The sequence below is a fragment of the Musa acuminata genome, chromosome BXJ1-8 (assembly GCF_036884655.1).
Source record: "Musa acuminata AAA Group cultivar baxijiao chromosome BXJ1-8, Cavendish_Baxijiao_AAA, whole genome shotgun sequence".
NCBI lineage: Eukaryota > Viridiplantae > Streptophyta > Magnoliopsida > Zingiberales > Musaceae > Musa > Musa acuminata.
The window spans coordinates 6,121,902-6,140,463 of record NC_088334.1 but is presented as its reverse complement, the minus strand read 5'-3'; the positions used below and the strand labels follow the sequence as shown (position 1 = coordinate 6,140,463).

General features: G+C 39.7%; 1 protein-coding gene across 2 annotated transcripts in view; it reads left to right on the top strand.

The window, feature by feature from the left end:
* LOC103993491 (probable inactive ATP-dependent zinc metalloprotease FTSHI 5, chloroplastic) overlaps positions 1-18,562 on the top strand; it is a 42,531-nt gene that overhangs the window by 3,958 nt on the left and 20,011 nt on the right. For both annotated transcript variants that reach the window (XM_009413578.3, XM_065078451.1), the window contains exons 3-9: positions 6,235-6,435; positions 6,540-6,833; positions 6,961-7,230; positions 7,927-8,016; positions 8,200-8,331; positions 16,442-16,615; positions 17,305-17,426. In XM_009413578.3, coding sequence (XP_009411853.2) covers positions 6,235-6,435; positions 6,540-6,833; positions 6,961-7,230; positions 7,927-8,016; positions 8,200-8,331; positions 16,442-16,615; positions 17,305-17,426 — 1,283 coding nt within the window. The remainder of the gene's footprint in view (positions 1-6,234; positions 6,436-6,539; positions 6,834-6,960; positions 7,231-7,926; positions 8,017-8,199; positions 8,332-16,441; positions 16,616-17,304; positions 17,427-18,562) is intronic.

The following is an 18,562-nucleotide window of genomic DNA, read 5'->3' as shown; positions in this document are numbered from 1 at the left end:
AGAGGAGCCATTATTTTGAGGGTATTTTAATCAGATTTTTTTTCTTGACTAGTAATATTTTAGATAATGAAATACTATTGACAAAGGGGACTTGTGAGCCCCCAAACACACCTTATTATTTTTCTATAAGTTTAATGATATAGTTGTTTAGTTTCTTTTAGATCGACCCTTTGGAAGTGTTTTCCTTTGTGAAAATAAAGAATTCATATTTACAAATGGTGATTCCTGATAGTTGCCTAGGTTACTCTCAGTGATCCTTTAAGACAATGACAAAGACAACGATAAAATACACTACGGCCCCAATTATTTAAGGGTTTATATGGATCTTTTCCTGACATTGGGCTTAATGATCCTTTAAAATTACTTCTAAACTGTTCAACTTATTAGCAGGAGGGATGATTCAGAGGTATTAATTAGTAAATTTGTTAGTATTATTTTGCTTTGAGAAAAGTCTATGTAAGTCGAAATAGTAGAAGGAATACAGTTGCCACATTATCAAATCATCCTGTGACTGGGTTGGAACTCTACTTGGATATAAGGGATGGATTAATTCGAAGGGGAAGCAACTTACTAGTTCATCCTTACAATTGTTCAGGTCCCCATGAGTTAGATATTAAGCTTTTGTGGGGAAAGTTGTTGTGGAGGATCTGGAGATGACTTATATATAGGTTAACTTTGGATCAGTTGGCTTCAGCATCCCACTTGAGAATTCCACTAACTATACCGGTTCAGCTGCAGGCTGAGCTGTCCTTGTCTTAACTGGCCTGTACTTAAAAGAGTCCTCATTTGACTAGACCACCAGATTGGCAGATTCACTCAAAAGTAGGGAAGAATCTGACATGACCTATCTCTCTTATGGTTGTGTCCTGTGCTTCTGTAATGTGTGCCATCATCCATTGACCCTAAGAGGGGTGGTTGTAACACCCCTGATTAGTCCCACATCGAAAGTGGGCAGGATTAAGATTGACTTATAAGAGTCTGATGAGTGTACTACTATCAACTTCAGCTTAAGCATTTTGGTCAGTGGATTAGACCAAACGAAGTTGATAGGCTAGTTAGCTCATCAGGCTCGGGTTATAATATTCGGTATCAGAGCCGACCTAGCATTTGGGCATGGTGAGGGGGCTCGAGTAGGAAAGGGCTATCCGTAGACGGAGTCAGAGGACTCGTCACGGCGTGGAGCCACCACTGGGCTACGCCTCACATGCACTATGCTAGGGTTTGATCTGGGTTATGTAGGGGCTTGACGAGGACGTCAAGCCTTTGAGTGGGGGTGATTGTAACACCCCTGATTAGTCCCATATCGAAAGTGGGCAGGATTAAGATTGACTTATAAGAGTCTGATGAGTGTACTACTATCAACTTCAGCTTAAGCATTTTGGTCAATGGATTAGACCAAACGAAGTTGATAGGCTAGTTAGCTCATCAGGCTCGGGTTATAATAGTGGTGGCCAACGGGTAACAGTGTATATATGAGTATTCTTAGGATCATATAAAGTTAAAGTTTAGCTTTAGTCTGTTGTAGTTAGGATTGAGAACGTTTGTAGAGTACAAATAAGCCATGTAAGATTAATTTATCATCGTTTTTTGTTTTTTGTTCCTTTTTTTAACACTAAGACTTTTAATTTTTGTCTGTCCAGAAATCTCTTGGAATTTGAAAAAACCATAGGGTCATAAATCCTAATAGTTTGGGATTAGAATTAGGCCTGAGTGACATGCTGATGCATCTCTATGATGACATCCATGGGTGATGAAACTTTTACTTGTGCCACATACATTGTCAATGATGGCTTCAAGAGGCCAGAGAACATATTGGAATAGATGATGGATTTCAACTACTTTCAGGAGGATGTCATTGACTGTTTTGATTGATTGGAAGAGTAAAGGAATTTTCTATGATAAGTTGGAACTGGGATTCTCAAAATGAAAATGTGAAAAGATGTTCATTGGCACTTATTGATCACAGAGCAATAGAGCATCATCATTGACAGAATCAAAATCAAACTGGCTGGAGGCAAAGAGAATGCAGGATCCCCCTCAATTATGCAACCGCTAACGTGCAACAAGGCTAATATCTTGCCAAGCGATGGCCGACCTGATCAACCATGAGTGGAATTGCGGATTGAAACTACCATATGCCACTATAATAGACACTTCTTGTACTGCTGACCAAGGATCGTCATTTCGGGTATCAGACCCGTTTCGGTGATATCTCGCATTGGTATGTACCAGTCAGTATCAATGTACTGACATGCGGTGCACCGGTATGTGCTAGTGTTTTGCGGAGGTAGAAAAAGAGGGAGAAGATGAAGGGGTGGTAGAGGAACAGAGGAGGAAAAAGGAGGAAGGGAGAAGGAAGAAGAGGAAGCGGTGGAGGAGGAGGAAGAAGAAGAAGGAAGAAGAAGAAGCGATGGAGGAGAAGGAAGAAGAGGAGGGGAAGAGGTGGGAGCTTACCTAGGAAGAAGAAGTAGAAGGAACATGGGGCAATGATGATGGTAGTGGTGGTAACAGAGTGACCAAGGATTCGCGGTGGCAGTGGAGTAGGGAAGCAACGACGTCGTGAAATAACAGCAACGGGGAAGCAGCGACAGCGATAATGGCGACAACAACAACGTTGTATGCGAGAAGAGGGCTTGTGTTCACGAGCCCTATTTTTTTTTAGTGCTGAGTTTGATGGGCTCCACCACTTTTCTGGTATTTTTATTATTTTAACTGGGCACCTGAAATGGGGGTTGTCCGCATACCGGTGCACACCTGGACCGGTACATCCCGCCCATACTATACCGTTTTGGGTGGTACAGCAGTCCTTGCTGCTGACTGGCTCTGTTGGGGATCTTTTCAGCGTTGAACAGCAGCAGGTTGCTGTTTCAAAACAACACTTCAGATTGATCTAAACCAGGTTTCATCCATCTTTCAGAACATTTGAACATAAACCCCATTTAGCTCAAACTCCAGAGACAGCGGCAGAAACCTGCTGCTGCTGGTACTGTGGCATGTCTGACAGTTCCATTTGTTGCATCTTTGAGGCTGAACAGCAGTGACTAGTTATTTTTTGATTCTATCAATGCTATTGCCTTCTCAACACTTGTCCGCCCCATTGCAGCAGCAACTGAGTCGTCTGAAATAACTCATTTGAGTGCTGGAATGCAGCAAAGCAAAAGCAACAGTGAGGGAGCCAAAGTTTTACTTGAAGATGAGCTTCTTTTAACCATCATAGGCTGCCATTTCCCTGATACGTAATATAGGTTCAAGTTTGAACTGGTATGCTGACCACCCCTGTTTTGGGCAGTCTGGTCCAAATTCTTAAAAGAAAACTATTTAACACTGTTCTGGAGCCCTGCTTGCACGAATGTGAGCCCTCTTCACCCTTAAGCCCCTTGTTGCTGACTAGTGCTGCCCGCCGATCGTGGTTCTTTCTCCTCTTCTCTTCCTCTTTTTCCGCTGCCTCCTCTTTTTCTTTCCTCTTCCTCCATCGTCAACTCTTCTTCCTTCCGCTTCATCTTTTCTCCTCTTCCTCCACTGCCTCCTCATCTTCGTTCTTCTTCCTCCTCTTTCTCCACCGCCTCCTCTTCTTCCTTCCTCTTCCTCCTTTTTCGTCTGCTTCTTTCTCCACTGCCTTCTCTTATGACTTCCTTTTCCTCCTCCTTCCTCCTCCACCTTTCTCTTCTTCCTTCCTCTTCCTCCTTCTCCTTCCTCCTATTCCTCCATTGCTATGTTCCTTCCTCTTGTCCTTCTTCTTTCTCTTTGAGACTTCGGTATGTATTGGTGTGTTGGGACACCTGTACCAATTAGTACGTATTGAACTGAACACTGGTATATTGTGGTCATTATGAGATGACATTCCTTGCTTGGAATATTACCTAATCCTTAAACTGATAAATATGAGCTAAATCTTAAAATTTTATGGGGTTTTTATTGGAGTATCTCCAAGAACCTAAAGGAACTATCACCTCAGAGGGGACATGATTAATGTATCGCCCTTATTTTGGTATTGAACTACTTGACTTGTCTCCTTACAGGTATGCTCATGACCAGACAATGGAGATCGAAAGGCATGTTAAATAAATGTTGAAGAATGGGCTCATCTGATCATCGTGTAATCCTAACTTGTTTTCTGTGCAGTTGGTGAAAAAGTAAGAACTTGATGCTTTTGCTTGCATTGTAGTTGGAAGGAGCACCTGATTAATTTTCAAGAGTGTGTTGGAGGTATTATGACATCACTGGCTGTACATAAAAAGTGAGCAAAGCCATATTTGGATCTATTCACTGAGCTGTTTGGGAAAAGTCATATTTTGGAAGTTTCAGATGACTAAGAAAATCAAGTCGATGGTGGATTGGTTCTTTATTATTTTAGTAAGTTGCAAAGATTTCTAGGGCTTACCAGTTATTACATATTTTTTGTCGAAGTACCGACAACCCTTCTGGAAAAAGATAATTCCTTTTTGGAATCATGCAATGGCATGACATCCAAATTCCCTAAGGAAGCTATGAACCTTTGACATATATGCCCATTGCGCTGGTGCCTTCCTGCACGTGGTTAGAGTATGTGACATATTTTGCTCTATGGGGTGTGACAACAATAATGTATTTGCATCTACGCTTTGGCATGAGCTCATTTCCATGCGAAAGATGTAATTTAAGGTGAGTACATTGTATCATCCTTGATGGATGGCCAATCAAATGTGATGAAGCATGGGCGAAAGTTGACAGTAGCACAGAGGAAGATGAAGGTGTAGTATTATTGCAAGGGCTAAGTTCGATATGGTTGTAATGATTTGGTGATTTTCCGATTGTCTTGCTATAGATAGTCTTCAATCTGTCCTATGCTGTCTACCATCCTGCAGACCCTTTCAGGTGTTTGAGAGCTTGGACTAGCTTCTTATCGTGTATAGCTATCTGCTGATCCACATGTTTATGATGTACATGTGCCAAAGCTCAAGCTTTACTGAGAACCTGAGACAGTATCTATTATTCCTATTCCTGCTGCAGTAATTGAATATGACTTATCATCTGATGAAAATTCTTGTTTGTCAATGCCATCAACTAAATGGAGGAATCAGATTGAAGTCCTTGTCAAGTTGAGTGGTGACTTGTGGGAGTATGCTGCATGGGAGCTTCTTGACAACCTCTTTTGGTATTTTCTGTAGATTTTACCAGGAGGACAACATGTAACCATGGAAGGCTGGAGGCTTATGGAGCTGGCTTATCTATACATTAGGTCGTGGCTTCAGCAAAAGTCCCAAAAAACCTGTGGCTTCAGTAATAGTCCTGATTTTTTTCATTAAAACAAATCGGTTGAGCTTCAGAACAGCGATGGTCCTAAAGTGATCCAGAATAAGGCTGATCAGCCGATATCCCAACCAGCCAAGACTCAAATCCCTATACGGTCAGAACATCAAACATGGAGATCACCCAAAGTAGGGAAAAAAAATTAAACTTTCCTTTTGCCCAGAGGCCCCATACAATGTTTCTATGGCATACAACATCATCCACTGATCATTGCCAGCAGTAGACAAAGAAGAAAAAACAATTATCCTCGAGGGCAAAATAGTCAAGCTTAGCTTTAGCCTCTCTTCTTGTAGGAGTATGATTGCATATATTGATCCTTCCGACTGCACATTATCGGTAGCCTTGGCACTTAGCCATTTTAACTTTAGCCAATTGTAGTTAAATTAAGAAGATTAATAGGTTATGCATATCGTCACTTTTGTCAAATTTTTCTCTTATTTTTTAAGCAGTAGTTGTTTTTTTAAACTGGATCTGTGGGGCATAATGTCACTTAAGTGGTGAAAACACTATTTTTGCAGTTTAATTCTAATTGAAGTACTGGCTCTAATAGGACAAAGTTGTGCTGAATTCAATTTTCTTGTGCAATCCACTTTATCAACCTTCTTTTTCTACTTAATTCATCAGCATTTGTCTTCTCAATCCTCATGGAAACCTTCTTTTACTTGTATAATTCTTATATGAACTCATTTTTGATCAGTTTCATTATGCTGTGTTCAGAACTGATTTTCTTCTTTTTTTCTTTCTCCTCTTCCTCAAACTGAAGTTATTTGCTATTTAACTTGATAGATTTCACCTATTAGTATTATTCTGACCTTGGAATGTGGAGGATACATTATGCTGTATCTTTTCTGATGCACTCTGAAATTATGTGTAAATTTTGTTGTGCTTTATCTTTGCATATCGTTTACTGATTTATGTGTTGATCTTCTAATATTTTTGTTGCAGGGGCATATCATCAAGGACAGGGAGAAGTTGATGACAAAGACATGGTACAATGATGAAAGAAATAGGTGGGAAATGGATCCAGTGGCTGTTCCTTTTGCTGTTTCCAAGAGACTAGTTGGAAGAGCTCACATTAGGCATGACTGGGCTGTCATGTATCTTACACTTAAGGGTGAAGATAAAGAATATTATGTTGATCTCAAGGTTAGTCATTTATTTATTCAGTAACTATGCTGTATAAAGTTATACAGGATCATGCTTCTATGCTTTGTCTGTTACTCTGAAGAACTATTTATAATTCAATGCAGAAGTTTGACATACTTTTTGAAGATTTTGGAGGATTTGATGGCCTTTATGTTAAAATGCTTGCATCTGGAGTTCCAACTTCTGTTCAGTTGATGTGGATCCCATTATCAGAGTTAGATATTCGACAACAGTTTCTCGTGCTAACAAGACCTCCTTCTCAGTTTCTGGTTGGTCTGTGGAAGTCAAGCATTGTATCTTATATGAGAAAATGGTCTTACTCAAAAACAAAAGATATCATTGATGATCTAATGATCATTGTTGGTTTTCCTCTTGTAGAGTTTATCATTCCTAAGCAGGTAGTTGCTTACAGGATTATATTTAAAATATTATTTAATTTTCTACCTTAATAATCTTTTAGGTTGATCAATATTGGTAATGTGTTATAATATGGTTGGTAGATTATATTTTCCATTCTTATTACAGATAAGAATGAGTTTAGGCATGGCCTGGCCTGAAGAAGCATATCAAACTGTTGGCGCCACATGGTACCTTGAATGGCAATCTGTGGCTGAATTGAATCACAGATCTAGAAAGAAAGGCAGCATCTGGTGGTACTTTTGGTTTTTGATGAGAAGTGCCATATTTGGATTTCTTTTGTTTCATGTCTTTCGATTCTCAAAGAGAAACATTCCAAGGTTTCTTGGATATGGACCATTTCGTAGAGATCCTAACTTGCGGAAATTTCGGAGAGTGGTATGATTTTGCCATTGATTCTTTTGCTTCTTCACAGATTTATTGCAGCGTTTCAAACTAGTGCCAGATATTTCATGTTGCTATTATGGCTTTTATGTTTTGTTTGTCCTGCTTTGTAGACCTCAATGACTGTATTGCATCCAATCCTTTACTTATAATTCCTCTATTGTAATGAGATGCTAGAGTTATTAGTTCTTTTCTCTTCACATTCCAGTTCTCAAATTCCTATACTACTTTTAATAAGTTTATTCTTAATTTCATGTCATAAAACCGATTGTTTGACCGCATTGGCATGCATACAGAAAGGGAGACTAGTGGCAATAGAGAGAACTAATTTCACCTCAGGCACATCTGTAATCCATTTTCTTTCTGTTTTCAATTTATTTTGCTTAAATGAGGGACAAATTTGGTCACTGTATAGTTGTAAAACTTAACATTAACATGCTGATGGAGAAACTGATAGAAGTCTATTGAAATGCATGAATCACTAGATTTTTCATTGTTTTGAATATTTTTATGTTGATTTTTTTTAATGATTTGGCTGTAGTATTGTTTCTAGAGATGGCCCAATAATTTACCTTATGTTTTGTGGTGTAATAGTTAATTGGTTGTCTTGTATCATATATAATTGTCTTCTTGTTAATTATTCTCTTTTTTAAATTCTTCAAAATTATAATGTATTTTCTGTATCTGCAGAGATTTTATTTTAAATATAAGCTATACAGAACGATACGGAGGAAGAAGGAAGGCATTGATCCAATAAGGTCTGCATTTGATCAGATGAAGGTGTGAATAAATCAAAGAAAAACTGTCAGTTTGGTACTATTTGACTTTCCATTATTGAGCTTCACTATGCCAACCATTTCTTTCATTTTGTATCCTTCTTTTGTAGGTATTTGACTTTGCATTATTTAGTTTCACTATGCTAACCATTTCTTACATTGCATATTCTTGTTTTATCGATTGCAGAGGGTGAAGAATCCACCCATTCGACTGCAGGATTTTGCTAGTGTGGAATCAATGAGAGAGGAAATTAATGACATTGTGACATGTTTACGGAATCCCACTGCTTTTCAGGAAAAAGGAGCACGTGCTCCCAGAGTAAGATCACTCGTCAAACTCTTTGAGTTCTCTAAGATACTTCTGTTTTATTTGCTGTTCAAAGGACTGATTTTCTGTTGCATGCTTACCTCATCCCAATATATTCTCAAGAAGTGCACTTTTGACGAATTTCACCAAATTGTAACATATGTAATGCCTTCTCCACCCTTTACATTCAATAGTTGCCAAAGCATAGTTGCTGAAACTTTTGTGTCCTTTTTGACTATACATTCTTGAAATTGTTTCTTTACTTGAAATCTGTAGTCTTTACCCTTATTTCTATACCAATCTGAAATCTGAAGGATTTTAATTGGTACCATCCGAAAGCCGACTATTATTGACCTGTACCAATCAGTAATGGTTGAATTTCGATGAATTGGGCAGTATAGAGGGTGTCCTACTGGGTATATGCCTTATATTGGGTTTGAAACGATTGTCTCAACCCTGTTTCAGGTACTGGCGGCAGGTTGAATAGGTAGGTAAATACAGGTGATTCTGTACCATGCCTCCTGGTATTGCATTCCATGAGTAAAACTAAAAAAACATAATAAATTATAAATTAGCAACATAATGTATATTAACAACATAAGTCTGATTACATGTTTATATGCCATACCTTTTTAGCAAGGGCCCCTACTTTGCCAAAATGAATGCTGTGGTTCTTTGGGGTAATTTTTAGCTGTAGGTCCAGATCAAGGTTTGAAATGCTAGTTTGTATGGTGCATATTGCTTGTTATTTATCTGTTCGACAAAGGGCCCGGATCAAACCATATTAATTGTTTAATGTATCGGTTGGATATAGATCAGTTTTATTTCTTTTTTTTATGTTGGTATTAGGCGATAAAAGTCAGTATATCACACAGTACTCTGGTACTGTACTGGTTAGTAGCTACTAAAATCGGTGTTGGACCGAGTTTAAAACCTTAGTCAAGATTATCTTTCCCTATGCTGATCTAAGTTGAATTCATGGGGACCTAGCCTTGTTCTTTGTAGTTCTAGATCAAATTTAGTTATATTTTGTCCACACCCATGCATATCTAGTATATATTTACATGGATCTTGGTTAGATCCATACAAATTTAGGTCTTATCGATCATTATGTAGCTTAGATCCATGTGGATCTCACCTGCCTTATGTTGATCTAATCTAGATTTATGCATATCTTGGCCAAATTTGAAAAATCTAGATCAGATCAGCGAGTTTCTAGCTCAGTTACATGTGAATCCAACCATGATATGCACAGATTTAAGTGAGATTCGCACATCTGGCCTATATCATGTAGACCTACAGTAGAAGCAACTAGATCTGTCGTTGGATGCTTTTATAGTGATTCTGGATTTTTATGCAATGAAGAGATGAGCACACATGAAACTTTCTATACAGTAAAAATTTTTGTAGATGATTTGATGATCTAACATAATTAGTCTGAAAGATATTGCTTAATGATTCCTCATGATTGGTTTCAATTCAAGCTTTCTAGAAGACTTGGCTATACCATTATGCTCTATATGTATTGTTGTTGAAGCCAAGAAGTCGTACCACTCGAAATGGTATGAAATGGTTGGTATGTACTGGTTCAGGTGTGGACTAGTACGTGTTCCCAGTGATTTAAAAAGCGCTAGGCGCCAAAAGGCGCCAAGGTCTAAAAACGCCCGAGGTGCTAGGTGCTCGCCCGAGCAAATCAGAGCGCTAAAATATAAAAATATATAATATAATTAATAAATATAATTATTTAAAATTTTAAATTAAAATATGCTATTAATAGTATATAGTATACTGTATACTGTTAACAGAAGGAGAAGAAGGAAGTGTAAGGGGTGCTGAGCCTATTGACTGAGAAAAGAGGAAGCGGCAGTGGCAGCGGAGTGTAAGGAGGCAGCGGCGAGCGACGGCAACGGTAGTGGCAAGCGGCGACAGCGGCGGCGGGAGCAGGAGCAGGAGCGGCGAGCAGCGGGAGGCGCGAGCGGCAGTGTTTGCGAGCAACGATAGCGGGAGCGGGAGCGGCGAGCGGCGGGAGGCGTGAGCGGTGATAGCGGCAGCATTTGCGAGCAGCGACAGCGGCGAGCAACGGCAGCGGGAGAAGAAGCGGGAGCGGGAGTAGGAGCGGGAGCAGGAGCGACGAGCAGCGGGAGCAGGAGTGGCGAGCGGCGAACCAGACCTAAAATCCTGGTTCGGTCGCCTTGGTTAACCCAGGCGCTCGCCCGAAGCGCCCAACGCCTGGGCTTGGGCGAGCGCCCAGGCGACGCCTCTTTGAAGCGCGCTGCCTGGAAGATTAGCGAGGCGCTCGGGCTTTTTAAATCGCTGCGTGTTCCTATTTTGGGCTGCTCAGCCCAAAATCCAAATCTTATATAAAAAAATAAATCTTAAAATAAGTGTTACATTGCCTTGATTAGGGCTTGCTACCCACTTCTCATGATGCTATCGATGCCATCTTTGTCACCTCGGGACATTGCCTGCCCGTTTGTTGTCGCTGCAGGATGTTGCCCGCCCATTCATTACTATCGTGGGACATCGTCTATCTGTTCGCTGCTGCCACAGGACGTCGCTCTCTCGTTCGCTATTGTCATGGGAAGCTACTCTCCTGTTGCCTGCCTGTTTGCTATTGTTGCTGGATGTCTCCCGCCCGTTCACTGTCGTTTATATCTTCGGTACATGCCTTCCTCCTCTTCCTCCTTCTCCCCTGTCGCTCTGTCTTCTTCCTTCTTCCTCCACTGTTCTATCTTCTTCCTTCTTCCTCCATCGCGTCTTTTTCTTTCTTCTTCCTCTTTATTGCTTCTCTTTCGTCGTTCTCCTCCTCGACTGCTTCGTCTTTTTTTGTCTTCTTTTTGCTTCTCCATTGCTCTATCTTCTTTTTTTTTTTTCCACCTCCTCTATTGCTTTCTCTTCTTCCTTCTCCCTCCTCTTCTTTCTCCGCTGCCCCCCCTTTTTCCTTCCTCTTCATCCTTTATCCTTTGTTCCTCCACCACCCCTTCCTCTTTTCTCTCTTTTTCCTCCTCTCCGAAACATCGGTACATAACAGTATATTGACACATTGTATACCGACACTGACCGGTATGTACCAGTCTAACTAGATCACCGAAACGGGGCCAGTACCTGAAATGAGGATCCTTGGTTGAAACTATAAGTGGGTTTAGGTGTGAAACTTTTCTTCTTATTGAGATTCTTTCTGCAGCCCACATGATGGTTGGTAGCTGACAGATATGTGTTAGCATATTATTTAAGGATTACAATGTTTCATGGATCAATAATTAAGGTAGCACCTGGTAGGCTAAATGTGTGGTAATGTGGCTAACTAATACAATATGTAGTGTTATGTGGATCAAGGTTGCGTGCTAGTTATAACAAGTTTGCATGAGTCAGAACAGTATGGCTCCATTATATGACACTGGTTGTGCCGGCCAACACAAGTGAACACCAGTTGGAACTCATGCTGTGCCACAAAAGGTATTGGTGTGCCCTTGAGGCATGGAACAATAATCCTTGACATGAACTCACATGTCAATGTCTGGTATGTGTCCACGAATTGCGAGTCGGACATGTATATCAAATGTATCATAATATCTAAACTCTCAAGTCTAGAAACTTTCAGTACTTTACATTCTCACAGCATTATAATAGAAAAAAAATATTTTTTGTTTTCCAATGTTTCTGTCTCCATTTAGTCTCCTTGCTGATTCAGGTGGTTGGCATTGCCAGCATCAAATTCTCGTATCTGTCTGTGCATATGTATAATTACTTACCTAAACTATGAACATACTCTCATCATACATACTGTATGTGTAATACCAGTGGTCTGAACGTTTTCCGTGTGGAACACAGGTGAATTTCTCACCTAAACTATAAACATATCCTCATCATACATGCTTGATAGTTCTAGTCTGAACTGGGGATTGGCAATTAATTAGGATTGGATTGGATGGATTGTTGGGTCGAATCGTTTTGTTAGCTTAGCTTTGAAGTAGTTTCCTATCAACATAGATTGACTCGTACTTGCTTGGAATAAGCCATGATTGGTTGCAAATTTATCATGGCTAGCTGAATCTGGCTGTTGTGACCAAGACAGGTTCATTAAGTGGTTCCTAATTTCTTAAAGGGACATGGGATCACCTATGGGCCACCTTGATCCTGATCCACCAACTGAATCCAGAACAACCAATCCTTCAGACCATGTCATTTAATATAAACAATCTTAAACCACTTCAAGTTTTAATTCTTAATATCAGTATGTGAGATGCCAGTAAAGTACTAAAAAGGACTAAAACAAGTTAAGGAGGCATCAAACAAGTGACATCAGGTTAGTTTTGAAGTTGTCTGCAATCAACCTAGATTGACTTGTACTTGCTCGGAATCAGCCATGAACGTTTGCAAATTGGTCTTGATTAGCTGAATCTGGCTGGTGTGGACAAGGCAAGTTTTTAACTGATTCTTAATTTCTCAAATGGACATGAGATCACTGAGGGGCCACCTTGATCCTGAACAACCAATTTAATCCAGATTGACCAATCCTTCAGACCATGTCATTTAATGTAAACAATTTTAAACTACTTTGGGTTTTAACTCTTAATATCAGTACTGTGAGATGCCATTGAAGTACTAAAAAGGTATAAAACAAATTAAGGACATATCAAACAATATTTTGTGCTAGTTGTGCTGCTCTGTGCTGTCTGGTTCATTCTGATAGAGTTTAGCATTAGGTGCTAGTGCATTCCCAATGCTGGGCTTGTATACAGTTTTAGGTATGTGATCTCTATATGATTTGCATGGTCACAACTCAGTAGCATGAGCACATTCCTGTTTCAAATATTGGTTGGCGTATTGTCCAATCCGACAGTGGACTGTTATCAGACTATATGGTCTAAGACTCTTAAGTATTGATTGGGTATTATTTTTTAATTATTTTGTCAGGTAATATTAGGAAGCATGGGTTGATATATTATCCAATTACTGGAACCAAACCAGTTTGATAGATTATTGGACTGACATTTAAATCCTTGTGCACAATACACCATGATAGGTGGTGTCGGCCTAGTTCCAATATTTTGCCTTATTTGGGAAATAACTTAAGAAAATGGTTGCTGATTCAACAAGTTCTGCCATGCAAACAAGTGATTTTGCCTCATCTACTTTGGGTTAATCTGTACTTCATGATAAGATTGTTTTACCAGGCTCACCATGTAAAGAGATCGATACCGAAGGGTACCAACAGTTAGCCTACCTTCCGGTATTGATATCGTTTTTTTAGATATATGTGACAGTTGGACAACTATCAGTCTTTATTTCTTGTTCTCTATTCCTTCGTTTCCTTCCTCTCCCTGATTTTTTTTCCCTTTCTCTCTCTCCTTGCCTCCAATTTCTTCCTCCTCCACCTCCCTCTTCTACTCTTGCTCTCTCTTTGGTCAATGCTGTTTGGTATGAGACTGTGTTGTATGTTGGCATGCCCCGTGTACCAGGATCTCATTGGTTTGATTGGCATTTGAAACCTTGGTACCAGAGTTTGCCATTTTGGATATTGGATCCGTCTTGGAGATTTGTTAGGTCGATATGTACCGGTCTATATCGATGTACCGACACACGATACACCAATAAGTACTAGTTTTTTGGAGACGAAGAAAAAAGGGAGAAGAGGAAGGGATGGTGGAGGACGGAGGAAGGAGGGAGGTAGAAGAGGAAGCGACAGAGGAGGAAGAAGGGAGGAAGAGGAGAACATACATACCTGAGACGTGGTGGTGTGCAGGGAGGTTGTGGCATGTGGAGGTTGCTGGTAGCTGCCTATGTGTGTGCAGCGTCGATCGCTGCAAATTGGTGGCCTGGCGGTGTGCAATGTCGATCGTGACAATCAAAGTTTGTGGCGGTGAGAAGTTGCAGGCTTGCGGCGATAGCATGAGAAGCGGAGGTGGCACGAAGTGCGATTCAGGGTTTGCCACTTCCCTTTTATACGATGGACTAGACCGGGGTGGATTTGTGTATCAGTCAGCGCTTGGACCAGCATGTGCCACCCGTTTTGTATTGGTCTGGGCGAAACAACGATCATTGCTTGTTACATGCTGGATAATGCTAGGGGTCATTGTTTTCACATTTTAAGTTAACTATCCAGAGCATATCTTTTCATTGTTGTTGCCCTCTCTTTTGTCCTTGGTCTATTTTATTTTACATGAGGACTCAGAGTTCCGCTCATGATGCACAAGTTCTGTACCTGGTATCCTACCATTGAAATTTAATTTGAGATCTTGTGAAGAGCTATTGGGATCTCTTTGGGCCATTTAAACCAATCTTCCTTTCTCTCTCTCTCTCTCTCTCTCCCTCCCCATCCCCCCACCCCCCACAGACGTTTCCATTTCAAATTTCAAAATCCAGACTTATTTCTATTTAGATCGAGGTAAATCCGAACCTAATTTCTATACTAGTTTCGTGCAGTTAGTTAGGGTCCTCGATTCCTTCTATTTAGACCTAATGTGGGGCTTGATGTACAAAATTAAGCCTTACTATTGTAGATCTTAGTTAGATCCAGATGGATCATGGCTTGATCCTTATGAATTTAGCATAGATCTGATACATCTGGTTGAGTCACGTCGATCATTTTGGTGGTAGACACCGATTTATGTATTAATTTTTCATCCATTTAATTGATCATGCTTATATGTTATTTAGAACTTCTGTATATTCTTTATATGTTGCTTTCGATCCTTATCCTATATATGTTTCAATTTGGTATTTTATCGTTTTCTAGATTAAAATCACTTTATTGTTGTTTTATTGATCATAGTTTCCAATAATGATTGAGGAAGAACCTTAAATTAGGGTCTTTGTTATTTCCAGAATTTTTGAGTTTTTTGGTACCATGATATGTGCTGGCTTAGCATGGGTTGGTACACCGTGTGGACCAGACCCATATGTTTTGTACACAAAATTTTGTTCGTTGCTGCAAAATACTGCTATTTTATAGCTGAGACCCAAGTGTTATGTTACATTATTCTGGACAAGGTGGTTCCATAGTTTTCCACCAGCACTCTTCTAGGACGACACACAATGTCTATGCATATGCTTTCTTTCACAATGGTCTAAATCAGTGACATGATACAATGTGTAAAAAAAAAAAATGAAGTCCTTGACAAGACTCAGAAGTTAGAACCGCAAATTATAGAAGATAGTAATTCTTATTAATTAATTTGATAGATCTTAGTAGAAATTTTGGCTTTTTTGCATGAGTTTCAGTTCATTGATCTTTTTTATTGGCTTTTGGGACCCATGTAATTTTTTCTTCCGCTCAAAAAGAGACTATGTTTTCCCAACTCTTCTTATACTTACAAATTAGCATAAGACATGGGATGACATTTAAAAAAATTAGTTTCTAGATCTAACGAAGATAGTTGGTAGTTGTTTTATAGTTAAAAGTTCATGAGATCTACATGCAAAATATATTATTTTATAGATAGTAAATTTTGATGCTCCATAAAATCTCTTTGATGTGCCTTGTTTTGGCAAGATGACGATATATGTTCTTGACCATTATTTTGAAGCTACACAAACCTTCAAACCAAGGTTCGCCATACCATAGCGTCCTGCCCGGTACGGGCAGTATATACCAGTCTAATAGGGGACCGGTATAGGCAGTACGTATTGGTTTATTGGTGTGCTTCATTGTATCATGTGTCGATACAACGGTACAGCTCAGTACATATCGTACCAATGGCCGGTTGGTATATCGGTACGGACTGGTAAGACGAATCATACTTCAAACACATAAACATATTAAAGAACAACTGTATTAATTATTACCACAATTAAGCATGTTTTTCATTTCTTCTAATTACTGACCGAACAGATCATGATATTATGTGATTTGAGACTTTCTATATGCAAGTCTGTTTTGCACTAGTTAAACTAAATTTTATCCGTTGACTATTCTTAATAAGCATCATTAGTATAGGTACACTTGTGAGACATCGTTTGGAGCATTTGTTCTTCCAGATATTACTTACATGTAAAAGAACAAATCTTTGCAGATTAAGGTTCTTCTTTGCACATATTATATTTTTGAAGGCATATGCTACAGAAGGAACGACCATTCTAGTGGTTGACTTACTGGTGATGGTTATCAATGGAACTGCAGGGAGTCCTAATTGTTGGTGAGAGAGGTACAGGGAAGACTTCACTTGCATTGGCCATAGCTGCAGAAGCAAGAGTTCCTGTTGTTCAGGTTGAAGCTCGTCAACTAGAACCTGGTCTCTGGGTTGGTCAAAGTGCATCAAATGTTAGGGAGTTGTTCCAGACTGCAAGGGATTTGGTTGTCCTCTATTCTTGCTGATATTAATTAGTGTTCTATTCCTTTTATTAATTGAACATTGAACCTGTGTATCTTTTATTTTATCAAAGAAATTAGCTTTTGCATACAGACTTATTAACTATCAAGAACCAATAATGGACCATGTATCTTTTTGTTGGTTGGTTTCCCATTTTTATTAGTTTTTTAGTGATACCGGATGGAACAGATTGGTATACCATTCAGTATATGGGATACCATATTAGTCAAACAATTTGTTGAAACTGGTTCAGAACTGGTATTTGAAATCTTGTTCATATTAGTTTGCATGCCAAAGTTTGTTCATGTTTTTGAGATATAAATTGTTCACATCCATGAGATAGAGTGAAATCCTTTGTAAATATCTAAACATGATCTTCAAAAGGCTATGATCTGGTCAAATGATGGCAAAAAATCATCATACTTATGTTAAATGTCACATACACTTGCTATGCTCTTTGAGTGCAGCTCTTAGACACTTTCAGAAAGGGCGAGTGATTTTTATTAGTTACCTTAGTGTCATCTGGATATCCTATTTCTCAATGCATAGTCTTCCATTGGCATGACAGTTACTTAGTTACCAACTTACCATCATATTATTTCTTTTGATGGTTGACTGCTAAACCATTTTGATATTTTACAATTTCTTGAAACTAATATGACTTGTTCTGTAGGCACCAGTGATTATTTTTGTCGAGGATTTTGATCTATTTGCTGGGGTTCGAGGTCAATTTATTCACACTAAAAAGCAAGACCATGAGGCATTTATTAACCAACTTCTGGTCGAACTTGATGGGTAATAATCATCATTGCCCCATTATTTATTGCTTATTGCAATTTGTTGATCTTGTTCAACTCATTTTTCCATACCTGATACCAATTCCAGCATGTTCTGTAATCATTATAGTTTGCATAATTTCTCTTTTCTTGATACAAATAAGAGCATAATACATAAGAGAGTGAAACAGAAAATCTTATGGGTGGTAAGAATTAAATTGTTTGTTAATGAAGATACTTAAATATTTTATCATTATTCATACAATTGATATTTAGCAACTTCAGGCTGCCATCCTGTGTGGATGCTATGTCGGTGATCCAGCTTTTGACTCTGCCCATAAGCATTAACTTGTAGTGCTTCCTTTCAGGCAGCATGTTTGTATAAATTAAGCTTGAAAGTGTGTGCCTTTTCTCTCGTAAGAAGATGTTTTTGAAATAGTAATGAGTTGTATATTATACAACTCATTGCTATTTCAACCCATATCTAGTGTGGGACTTGAGGAAGTATATTTCATGGCATGGGCAATGCTGATATCTATCTTGGATGGTGAGATTTCATGCTGTTCTGATTGACACATGCAAAAGAATCATCCTACCATTCAGCACATACTAACATGAAGTGAGTTGTTTTAGTTTGCACATGCCAAATTGTCGACCTAACTAGTGAAGTCACCGGCTGCTTGGGCGTTCACCTAGGTGCCCAGGCATGGCCCTAGCGCCGGCCTATTGGGCTAGGCTGGCGACTTCAATCATGTGCAGCCTAAGCACTCACTTTGGCCCAAGTGTTGGTAGTGATTTCAATAGGCGCTCGGGCACTCGCCTTGGCGCTCGGGCGAGGCGAGGCCCGAGCGCCTCACTTCATTTCCAAGCAGCGCCCTTCAAAGAGGCGCCGCCTGGGCGCTCGCTTAAGCCCAAGCGTCGGTCGCTTCGGGCGAGCACCCGGGTTAAACCAAGCGACCAAACTAGCATTTTAGGTCTGGTTCGGTCTTCGGTGCTTTAGTTGATTCAATCAAACCAACTAAAGCATCGATATCAACGTTCCTCTCGCGACTTCCCAACCCTAACCCTACTTGCCGCTCCCGCTCTCGCTGCCGTTGCTACCGCTGCCACTGTCGCCGCTCCCGCTGCCACTGTCGCCGCTCCCGCTGCCACTGT